This window comes from Dreissena polymorpha, unplaced genomic scaffold (assembly GCF_020536995.1).
Source record: "Dreissena polymorpha isolate Duluth1 unplaced genomic scaffold, UMN_Dpol_1.0 chrUn008, whole genome shotgun sequence".
NCBI lineage: Eukaryota > Metazoa > Mollusca > Bivalvia > Myida > Dreissenidae > Dreissena > Dreissena polymorpha.
In genome coordinates, this window is record NW_026273322.1 from 518,405 (window position 1) to 530,808 (window position 12,404).

Consider the following 12,404-nt stretch of genomic DNA (forward strand, 5'->3'; position numbering starts at 1 on the left):
ACTACATTATTGAAACACTAATACCATGAACATTTTAATGTGTAACACCTTATGTACATGTACCAGACCTTTAATGTACTACCGGTACTTTGAAACTTTATGTACCACCTACATAAAATATAGGTGTTATTGTCCATTCATTCATAGCAGTCCTGATGAATTATGGTCATTCTCTAAACATGATTAAAGTCTAAAGAAGGAAATAATTTTGATTTTTTTTACAGTTTGAACATTGAGGTCATTCTCTCTTCTCTTCAAAGTATCATATTTCAATTATACAATATAATACAAACATTTTAGACTTTATAATCCTTAGTCAGGATAAGATAAGAGACAAATGAATTTTTATAATTTACTTAAATTTCAGGTAAGACTAATAAATCATTTATTAAGTACTACATGTACTTGGGCTAATAAATTAAACTAAGACACTCAGTGACACTTAGACAATCTGACAAAATATAAAATCTATCGCCAATATATAAGTCTAAATTCATAAATACTATCACACAAAATACATTTCATCAATAACACACATTCATATTAAATTAGTTATCTCTTTATATTATAAATATGGTACATAAAGTGTCAGATAGTGGTACATAAAGTTTCGGTATATAAATGGACTGGTACGTAATGTGTGACATTCAACATTTTAAAAATCAGTTAACAATATATGGACTTCATTGTTTTGCATATACGCAATCAAAGCATATTTATTAAAAATTAAAACACACTGTTCATGGCTGTATCTTTTTATTTATACATGCATAAACTATTCTGGTTATTAATACATTTTTAAAATTATATATAAACAAGAGCACCACATTATGGGTGCCAAGCTAGGCTGCGGTGCAGTTTTGAATAAATGAAATTTAAAAGAATTTTTTAGAGGTTAGTGACCTTGACCTTTGACCGAGTGACCCCAAAATGGGTGTGGTGTGTAGAAATCATCACGGTGCATATACATGTGAGGTTTCAATGTTATAGGTGGAAGCACTTTGATTTTAGAGCCGATGTAAAGGTTTTAGCACCACGCGGACATCTGACGACGAGCTATGACAATACCTAGGGTTTTCCCCGAAAACAGCCGAGCTAAAATTGAGCACCATTAGTCCAAATTGTTGACGCTCTTAAATATTAAGCTACTTTTTATATGGGTAATATTTGGAGCAAAGAATTTAGCCCATATAAAAAGTATCTCTAAATTCTTATAAATAAGACTAGAGCGCCATATAAATTAAATGGAAAACATACGACTTTATGTCAAGAAAAATAAAGACCGGTGTGACACAATGCCCCATTCTATACATAAATGGTGACGTCACTACGTTATTGTCAGTAAGACCGGTGTGACACAATGGCCAACTCCCCGCATGTGTGTGTGTATTTCCACAAGCACTCGTCAATAGTTACAAGCCCCTGCCCCCAGCTGCTTCCACTTCAAAACTTATCAATTTGTTATACAAAATAACGAGCCCACACAAATAGTCGAAAAATGTAAAAAAAAAAAAAAAATTCGACTAACTTTTTCTGGTTATTTTGGACAATTTACCTACATTCACAGAGGGCATCCAACGTTGCTGCAACGTTGTACTAAGGTTGCATTCGAACGTTGCAGTTTGGTTGAAAGTTTTCCCGACGTTTTTTCCCAACGTTGCTGCGACGTTTTTTCCCAACGTTGCTGCAACGTTGTATTTAGGTCGCATTAAATAGAGGATATTTGTTGGATTTGGTGGATTATCGAGTTTAATTCACGAGTTATCATAAAAAATAATATTTTCATTAGTGGCGCAGCCACGAGTGAAAATATATATTTTCTATGATCACGAGTGAATTAAAATCGATATTCCACCGAATCTAACAAATTTTCTTTTTATTTTACTGTATGCCTTTTCACCGTTTATATACATTGTTAAAGCGTTTAACTAAAGAATTTCGCTGAAGCAATGACGTCATTTCGTCAAAAAAATGACGTCATTTCACAGTTAACGGTGAAAATTATCGCTTTTTCGATTAGTATCGGCAGTTATGGACCTTTTCGTTTCTAGAAAGAACCATTATTTGATGTCTATAGGAGTTAATGAAACGCTCCCCGAGTGGGAATCGAACCCACCAACTCCCGATCGCTAGGCGGACACCTCATCCAATACACAACGGCGACAATTGAATGTTTTAGACAAAATGTTGACTATTAATTTTTTGTTGAAACTTTGAAACTAGATTCTACCATTTTAATGCATAACACAACTTAAACAAAATATTTTATCCGGCGATTTTGAGTTTAAGTTCATCTTTAGCATCTTTAAGTTTAAGCAACTGATCTGTAAAATTAAAAAAAAAGAACTTCTAAAATTTACAAGAAATCATATTTTCATTGATGCTACGATTCCTACTCGGAGAGCATTTTATTACCTCCTCTTTAGACACCAAGTACATGGTTCTCTCTAGGAAACGGACTCGACAGTGTGCATATCTGCCGATAATAATCGAAAGAGCGGTTGGCAGTAAATATTTATTTTTTTTAATTTTATATATTTAAAAAATAGAATTTAAAAATACTGCGTTTTAATGCGACCTAAATACAACGTTGCAGCAACGTTAGGAAAAAACGTCGCAGCAACGTTGGGAAAAAACGTCGGGAAAACTTTCATATAGACCATTGGTACAACCAAACTGCAACGTTCGAATGCAACCTAAATACAACGTTGCACTAACGTTGGAAAAAAACGTCGGAAAAACTTTCATATACACCATTGTGACAACCAAACTGCAACGTTTGAATGCAACCTAAATACAACGTTGCAGCAACGTTGGAAAAAAAAACGTCGGGAAAACTTTCATATACACCATTACCAAACTGCAACGTTTGAATGCAACCTAAATACAACGTTGCAGCAACGTTGGAAAAAAACGTCGGGAAAACTTTCATATACACCATTGTGGCAACCAAACTGCAACGTTTGAATGCAACCTAAATACAACGTTGCAGCAACGTTGGAAAAAAAACGTCGGGAGAACTTTCATATACACCATTGTGACAACCAAACTGCATCGTGTGATGTAACGTCCGGGTAATGTTCTGTATGCAACGTTGTGGCAACGTTCGGTAATGCTTGCCGACGTTGCGACCTAAATATTACGTTGCCACAACGTTTGCACATACAAAACATTACCCGGACGTCCGGGTAATGTTTTGTATGCAACGTTGTGGCAACGTTCGGTAATGGTTGCCGACGTTGTGACTTAAATATTTCGTTGCAGCAACGTTCGCACAACGTTTGATGCCCACTGGGTTACATATTAAGAATGAGTTTCGTTACGGTCCATTGATGCGGCATAGACATGAGCCTTGGACTAAGACAAAGAAACTTGTCGGATCAAATTAATGACAATTATCCATATCACCTCTCTGACTCTAATGGCCTCCAACATTATGTGTTTTCCACAAATTGTTAACGTCAGCAATTTTCAGACCTACGGCCTCCTGTATAACTTGCTTTCATTCGCTGCTTCTCTTTCCTTGGCCAATTAAAAGACGTGATACCATCGATAGATGAAGCATTTAGGATCACAAGGGGTAACTGACTGATCAGGGATGTGTGTACAAGGCGATACGAAAACATTATCTCCACTTTCGAGTACAATAGCGCTAATCCCCTTGTTTATCAGGGACAATAAAACACATCTGCCTTCGTATTGAGGGAAAGTGTACTGTGGGCCTTTCGTGAAAAAATACTCGACAGCCAGGGCCTGGGAACTAGCCTGCACACGACCACACTAAAATTGACTCTCTTTCAGTAAAACTATATTTCTGGAAATTGCAGTTATAATTTACAAATCTTTCGAAATTAAGTTTGTTAGGTACGAGTGCTGGAACGCGCTGCGGATTCCCACATAATGTCGACACAGGCGCGGAAAACCTGGTAAACTTCGAACTACGCATGTACACGAGTTAGGTATGTCGTTCACTTAATTCGTTGAGTCGTTCCCAATACTTACTAAGTCTTTTCAATGAAATTCAAAACGTTGTAGTAAAAAGACACCACCAAAGCAAGTCAAATATATATGTAGCCCCACCATATCTATTAATTACATACAAGCTAGCTATTGAAGAAAACACATGTTTAATAATTTCGTCTTTACATCCCGACATTGCCGATCCGAGTCGTTTCACGCGTGTGTTTCTAGCTTAAAAGTAAATGATTATGCTTAAAGTTAAAAGTAAAATATTAGTACAAGAAATCTGGTCTGAAATAGTACTTAATCATTCAATTGGTAAAAGTTAAAATAAAGATACACTTTGTTCCCTAGCTCAAAGGTCCCTTTCTAAAATGGCATGACCCGTGCAAATCTGTGACCGAAGCTCAAAGTTCAAAACCACAATTCAAGACAAGCGGTCCGATAAGCAATTGAAAAATAACTTTCCTCAAATGATCAACTGGTGGAGAAGACAGGTTTGTGTGTATGAAATAGCATGTTGGCAACTGTATGCACCTGGTCTCTGCTCATACCTGTATCGTGGAGGCTTTCTTGACTGTAACACATCTAGGGCCGTATTCACCAACAATTCTTTAGCAATTCTTAGACTTGAAAATAAAGAAAATTCTTAAGTCTAAGAAAAAATTCTTAAGTCTTATTCACGAACTCATTTTGTTAAAGAAAATTCTTAAGAATAAAGAATTTTCTTTAAAATTCTAAGAATGCTTCGGGGCATTCTTAGAATAATTCTTTAAGCTTCCAAGATGGCCGTTCGCGTTATGCGTTACGCCAATATCTTGTTTGAAAACGTCGAAAATGTCCCGCGTAGAAGATTGTTTGACAGAGAAAATCCTCTAGACAGTTTGTCGGAAATTGAGGTTTATAGGAGATACCGATTTATTCCGGCAACTATACTGACCTTATTAAATTTGGTCGCCGATTCTCTGGACTTTGGAACGCTGAGGAATTCTCCTCTCCTGCCGATCCAGCAGCTGTGCATATTTCTTCGTGCCATGGCGACTGGATCCTTCCAACTAGTCGTAGGAGACACTGTTCGAGTCAGTCAGCCATCCGTATCAAGATGCTGCCGACGAGTTGGACGAGCAATAGCTCGACTAGCTCGCCGTTACGTACGGTTTCCTGACAGGGAAGAGTGCAAAACTCTAAAATCCAGATTTCAGTCCATTGCTGGTGAGTGCCAGATTTGTGTTTGTCTAAATGACCTTGACTGAGAACATTTATCCAAGGGAAATCATTCACTTGCACTTCATTTTTGTGGGGGCATTGTCGTCGTTATTGCATAAACAACATACGCAGTTAGGACCAACAATTTTTTGATGTGATTTTTTTTAATCAAATGATTTATACACTATTTATATTCAGTAATTTTTATCACTGTATCCATTTCATGTTTTGTATGATACATTCTGCATTATGCCAAATGCAAGTTCACAGAAAGGTGAAGCATACGTTAATTGAAGGGCGATGTCACCGGAGTTTAGTCCAAAGTGGATACTTCTCTCATGTCGTTTATTCACAGTTATTGTAATATTATATATCTTCATTCTTAACTGAAAATGACATTTTGATAATTACGACATTGTGGTTATTAATCTGCCGTTAAGCGTTATCGATCAAAATGAGAATATAAGTATTTATTATGTGTGTTTCTCTAAGAGTTTTATGTATAGCTTGGTACATTATGCAATTATGCCTAGGGCAAGTTCACAGGGGATAGAGGCCTAGCATATATAAACATAAGGGTGATGTCACCCGAGTTTAGTCCAAATTGAATCTTTGTTTCATTATGTTCCTAATTCGCAGTTATTGTAATATTATATCTTCACTCTTTACTGTAAATGCCATTTTGATATCACTCCATGGAATATAACAGTGTTATGATTAAATAATTATACATTTATGTACCCTTCTTTTAATCTCAATTCACTCTTGGTTTTAGCATGGTATCCTCCACACCTGCATATGTATCTGTCTTTGTAAAGTCCCCCCTCAAAGGATGTGTGGGATTTTAACAACGCTGTTAGTCTTCCCATCAGTCTGTAGGTCCTCAATACCTATTTTATTTCCGCTCCATGTCTATAAGACCATTTTTTGCAGATTTTATTACAAATGGTACTCCAATGTTACGGGAATTAAGATGTTGTGCTGAAGAAATGATTCAGTCATGCCAGCTGAATTTCATTTACCTGTCCTAAATAAATGAACATAATTGTTAAATAATAATCTTATTGATTATTCAGGATTTCCAAATGTAATCGGACTGATTGATGGAACTCATGTTCGCATTCAAAGGCCAAAGAACCACGAAGCCGATTTCATAAATAGAAAAGGCTACCATTCTTTGAACGTGCAAGTATGTTATATTGTTTGCTTTTGTCACAACAAAGTTTTTCAGTACTCATAATTATGTTTTTTTTTTATCACTGATGTATGACTATAACTAATATTAAATATTCTATTTTCAATAGCACTAACATTATTCACTATGATATCAGTATAATTAAAAATTAATAGTATAATAAATTATGTATTATTATTTTATATTTAGATGGTATGTGACCACAGCAAAAAAGTGAGGAGCTTAACAGCTAAATGGCCAGGAAGCACACATGATGCGAGAATATGGAGAGAGTGTCATCTACGGAACCAGTTCGAACAAGGTAGCTATATATCAGATACACATGTCTATGGTTATGAGTCATAACTTATGACTAAGCAAATTACATACAACTTGTGTCATAAAGGGTTAAATACATTTAACACAATACAATAGGATTTAATTAACATGATATGTTTTATGAATAATTAAAATACTTTAGTCTGCCCGCCCGCCGACATTCAGAAATCTGATAACTACTTTTTTCCTTCTGAAAACCTGGTTAAAACGGATAAACCCTTGTGTCATTTACCTTTGACCTCAAAATTGCTAAGCGTTTACACGTTGACTAATTTTATTAACAAAAGAATGTTTTATTTCTGAACAGGAGCTCATAATGGCTTCATTCTTGGAGACTCTGGGTACCCATGTACACCCTACCTGATGACTCCTTTCCGAACCCCCGAAGCACAGAATCAAGAGCAGTTTAATCTGGCTCTGTGCAAAACAAGAGTGCTTGTGGAGCAGACCTTTGGTATTATAAAAAGAAGATTCGCAATACTCCATTACGGGATAAGGACTGACTTGGCGACAGCAGTGACCTATATCACTGCGTGTGTAGTTATGCACAATTTTGGAATTGAACATGGGGATATCCTTGAAGAGGATTATTTGGATGATGTTTTTGAAGAACAAGTTTATCATGAAAATGTTGAAATAAATGCAAACCATGTTGGTAACATTGTAAGGCAACAACTAGTTCAGAGATTTTTCAATTAAATAAAATAATGTACTGAGTTAAACTTCTCTAAAAAGTGTGATGAGTTAAACTTCTCTAAAAAGTGTGATGAGTTAAACTTCTCTAAAAAGTGTGATGAGTTAAACTTCTCTAAAAAGTGTGATGAGTTAAACTTCTCTTAAAAGTGTGATGAGTTAAACTTCTCTAAAAAGTGTGATGCGTTTAACTTTTAATAGTCTTTAACTGTACTGTACTATGTGTGAATTAGTCTCATAACTTTTAAGATTGTACAAAGCTGTTTCCAATGTTTTCCAGATTTTAGTGGAGACTTTGTTATTTTAAAGAGAGGTAACTCTGTAGTTCATCTTACAGTTTCTGTAATTTTAACTCAGGGGTAAGCTCCCTTTCATTTCACTGCACTTCTTATCTTGATGTAATGTTCTAGTCAACTATTTATCAACATTTTATGTTTAACACAAACACTTTCTCAGTCAACATGATGTAATAATTTTGGTTATAAGACAAGATGAATAACATTTAACTTTAAAAATAACATGTATGTCTTTACTATGGAGCGGTTTTCATGTCAAAATTGTAATGCACATTATTACAAACTTGTTATGCTTGTTTATAATATTTTATGAACAATGTTATTCCAACACTTTTGAAATGTGTGTAAATGTACTTTTCTTTCGGTAATTTTCATTTAAGCTTTTCAATTGTTGTGCTATGAATTTGTCTGTTTAAGAACGGCAATTTGCAATATTGAAACCTCTTATTGCCTAATTCTAAACTGTAACATGTTTTCCTGTGTCAAGTTCTAATTCTACCCAAGAACGTGACTTTATTATGTTGTAAAATTAATATGTATACTTTCTAAGTACGGTTCTACTAACCCTACCCAGGAAACTTGATTATGTTCTCATTGAATTCATGTATTTCTGTGTCAAGTACTGGTTCTACCCAGGAACACGACTTTATTATGTTGTAAATATGTTGTTAAATTAATATGTATACTTTGTAAGTACTGGTACTACTGGTTATAATAACCATACCCAGGAAAATTACTTGATTTATTGTTATATTCAATTAATATGCATTCATAATGAGTACTGGTTCTACCCAGGTTTTTTGTCTGAAACTATTAAAATTATTACACACATCAATGTAATAATATTACAGACACTCACTTGTTGTTATCAATATTGCCTTGAGCTAAGCAAAAAGACTTTTCAAACACAAAAATTAATTTGCATGTGTATTTTTATATTCATGAAAGTATCCTTTGGTACGTCTACCATAAAATAATTAGCTTACAAGAATTACGGCAAACAAGCATGCTTATCTATGTTTTAGTTATAAATCTAGCGGTCTGTGAGATAAATCATAACAAAACTTAAATTAAGTTGTGATATTCTGAAATTTATTATGAATAAAACATCCAGAAAATCTGTGAAATATGTAGTACTAGATAATCACTAACAGAAAATGCAATTACAGTACAAACAAGATATTTTTACTAACAAATATCCACAGCAATTTATTGTTACTGCAAATAGTTATATTTAATTAAACAAGAGAACAACAGAAATGGTAGTTTACAAACATAATTGTCTAATAAGGTACACGATGGGCTGATACCAGCAATAATTCAAACAAATACACTTATAGATAGTAAGCTATTTGAATATTGGCAACAGCAGTGACATATATTACTGTATAAAATGTTGACATATATGGATACCATGTTGGTAACATTGTAAGACAACACTTAGTCAACAGGTTTTTACAATTTAAACAAATAATGAAAAGAATAACATCCATCTATTTAAGTAAGAATAACATTCATCTTCTCAAGTAAAATGACAAATTTATATTAACAAGGGCTGTTTGTAAAACATGCATGCCCCCCATATGGGCTGTCCATTGCAGTGGCAGCCATTGTGTGAATACGATTTCTGTCACTGTGACTTTGACCTAGTGACCTGAAAATCAATAGGGGTCATCTGCGAGTCACTATCAATTTACCTATGAAGTGTCATGATCCTTGGCAAAAGCGTTATTGACTTATCATCCGAAAATCATTTTACTATTTCGGGTCACCGTGACCTTGACCTTTTGACCTCAAAATCAATAGGGGTCATCTGCAAGTCATGTTCAATCTACCTATGAAGTTTCATGATCCTAGGCGTATGCGTTCTTGAGTTATCATCCGAAAACCATTTTACTATTTCGGGTCACCGTGACATTGACCTTTGACCTAGTGACCTCAAAATCGATAGGGGTGATCTGCAAGTCATGATCAATCTACCCATGAAGTTTCATGATCCTAGGCGTATGAGTTCTTGAGTTATCATTCAAAAACCATTTTACTATTTCTGGTCACCGTGAACTTGACCTTTGACCTAGTGACCTCAAAATCAAAAGGGGTCATCTGCGAGTCATGATCAATGTACCTATGAAGTTTCATGATCCTAGGCCCAAGCGTTCTTGAGTTATTGTCTGACAACCACCTGGTGGACGGACCGACCGACCGACAGACCGACTGACCGACATGAGCAAAGCAATATACCCCCTCTTCTTCGAAGGGGGGCATAAATATCAGCGACATAGACCTATTCAGGTACACAGATAAAGCTTCTTTATAATTACTGGTAACATTTTACATTAATCAACCTGGGTCCGTATTTACAAACCAATTCTTAGACTTAAGAATAACAAATAGACTTAGAACCAAGAAGATTACACCCAGCATTTAAAGATATACATTCTACCACTGGTGATTATGTCATTAACAATGTTTTACATGAAGTATGATGTTGATAGAGGTGGTATATGCCATGTTTGACTTAAAATTCAAGCCATACTTGAATATTCTTATTAACAGAATCTTATTTATTCATAGACTTAAGTCAAACAAGCAAATTCGTTAAATTGATATCCCCCGCCTAACTGGTGCTTTGTCACATAAAAAAGCATTTTTTCAAGATACAAAGGGCCATAACTCCATTATTAACCGGTGGTGTACAATGCCATATGGCAAGCATCATCCTCTTTTCCATATATATACTCATACCGAGTTTCAATGAAATCCGCCAAAGCACTTCCAAGATATGGCTCCGGACACAAAAGTGCCGGATGGACAGCCGGCCGGACGGACAACGCCTAAACAATATCCCTCTGCCCCTGGCGGGGGATAAGAACTGTTTGTGAATATGAGCCTATATATTTCTATATTTATAATATTTCTTACAAAAAATCTATTAAGAAAACAGCGTAGACCCAGATGAGACGCCACATGATGTGGCGTCCCATCTGAGTCTACGCTGTTTGCCAAGGCCTTTTTTCTAGACGCTAGGCATAAATGGGTTAAATAATGAAAAGAAGAACATCCATCTACTCAAAAATAACTTCAAAACTTTGTGTAAAAATATCAATAATAACAATTTGGATGGCATCATTTGAGATTGTAGATTTAACCCTTTCCCACTTAGAAGCAAAGTGAAAATGGCTATGGGCAAATAGCATAAAACCAGAACAGCCTGAAACTCGCAGGCTGTTCAGGTTTTATGCTGTTTGCTGCTCATCAGTATCTAAGGTTTGGATATGAAGCCTTAACAACTTGAATCTAGTAATAAAGGTCTTAAATTAAATATAACTTTTTAAGGGACTACAAATGTGTGAAAATGCGTAACTAAGTGGTAAAGGGTTAACATTCATTGCTTGCTTTTAACATTTTAATTTCTTCTTCAATTTTTTGTGCCGTTAATCTGGCAACTTTCAGTTGTGCCAGTATCAATTGATTCTTCAATCTTAGATTTACTTGTTGCAGATGGATGTTCTTCTTTTCTGCTATTAGGTTGTCCTCAGCCAATTTGTTGAAACTTGCCCTAGCTGAAACAAATAACAACATTGTATTAAAATTTATAAGGTTTTTTGTTATCAATGCAAAAAATACCATAAATCATGGAATAAAAAAAAGTTAAATTTGCTAAATCGATTTAACCTTCTTAATTATGTCCATTTCATGCATATCTCATAAAACGTATAGTGAAAACCATTTGAAGAAATGGCACATCAATTAATTGCTTTATAGGTTGCCGTGGTGTAATGGATATGGTGTCCGCCTAGCGACCGGGAGGTCACGGGTTAGATCCCAACTGTGGGAGCTTTCTTTAGATCTCCCCCATAGACACCAAGTACTGGTTCTAGTCCCAGGAAACAGACTCGAGAGTGTTTATATAAGCCTTAGGCTTTCGAAGCAATCGAGCTGAAATAAATAGGTTTAAATTAAAATTAAGTAATTGCTTGTTCACATTTGTCATATTGACATAATAACATTTACATATTTCATTACCTGCATCAAAAGCAGTGCTTCTTGAACATTGACTTACACAAGTTTAGTTATTGTTGTTAATCTAGTTTATATGTATGTTGTGTTCCATGCTTCAGTTCCATGTCTCATTTATAAATATTTGTCATTTTTGTGTGTGTTCCATGATTCAGTTCCATGAATAATATACAGGTTAATTATCTATATGTTGCTAGCATTGAAAGATTTGCAAAAATGGAATATTATAATACATATAAATGTACATGTGAATAATAAATAATTGTTTACCTCTTTTACTCTGGTTTTTGTTGGCCATTTTCATTGATTTGGTATTGGTCTCTGTAAAACAATTATTCAATCATAGGAATCCTGAAAGTGCATTGAAATAGATTTTGCAAAAATTAAACCTCACTTTCATACCTGCACTTTGGTGTGGAATTGACCTAACTAGCTTGTGACCCCACACAATTACATGGATAACATAAATGATGTTGCATTCAATTGGAAAGTTATATTTCAATGTTTCATTTTTTTATTTTTGGAAAAAACACAGTGATATTAAATGCTTCATATGATAGGGATGAATTGAATATGTATGCATTTGGTGAAATAATGTTCTTATAATACTCACTGGTCCCTGATGAGCATGGCCCAGCTTCATCTTCCACTGCACGTTGGAATACACTTGACGTCTTCTGAGCTCCTAGTCCTTCAAATATAAAACAATTTTTGTT

The 12,404-nt window shown here is 34.9% G+C and overlaps 2 protein-coding genes across 6 annotated transcripts in view; one reads left to right on the forward strand and one right to left on the reverse strand.

Annotated features, from left to right (window-relative positions):
- Nucleotides 1–12,404, reverse strand: part of LOC127863440 (uncharacterized) — a 66,855-nt gene that overhangs the window by 53,870 nt on the left and 581 nt on the right. For 2 of the 5 annotated variants that reach the window (XR_008041052.1, XR_008041055.1), the window contains exons 3-5: nucleotides 12,302–12,379; nucleotides 11,959–12,009; nucleotides 9,794–11,231 (exon numbers count right to left, since the gene is read on the reverse strand). Coding sequence is in view for 1 of the 5 variants with exons in the window: in XM_052402971.1 (XP_052258931.1) it covers nucleotides 11,047–11,231; nucleotides 11,959–12,009; nucleotides 12,302–12,379 (314 nt within the window). In the remaining 4 variants the exon portion in view is untranslated. Of the gene's footprint in view, nucleotides 1–8,738; nucleotides 11,232–11,958; nucleotides 12,010–12,301; nucleotides 12,380–12,404 lie in introns of those variants that run through there. The other 3 variants (XR_008041054.1, XR_008041053.1, XM_052402971.1) reach the window with 3 other exon arrangements.
- LOC127863437 (putative nuclease HARBI1) lies at nucleotides 4,543–8,699 on the forward strand. The gene is made up of 4 exons (XM_052402967.1): nucleotides 4,543–5,172; nucleotides 6,243–6,355; nucleotides 6,551–6,662; nucleotides 6,987–8,699. Exons 1-4 carry the CDS (start codon nucleotides 4,746–4,748, stop codon nucleotides 7,376–7,378), a joined length of 1,044 nt encoding a protein of 347 aa, XP_052258927.1. The 5' UTR covers nucleotides 4,543–4,745; the 3' UTR covers nucleotides 7,379–8,699.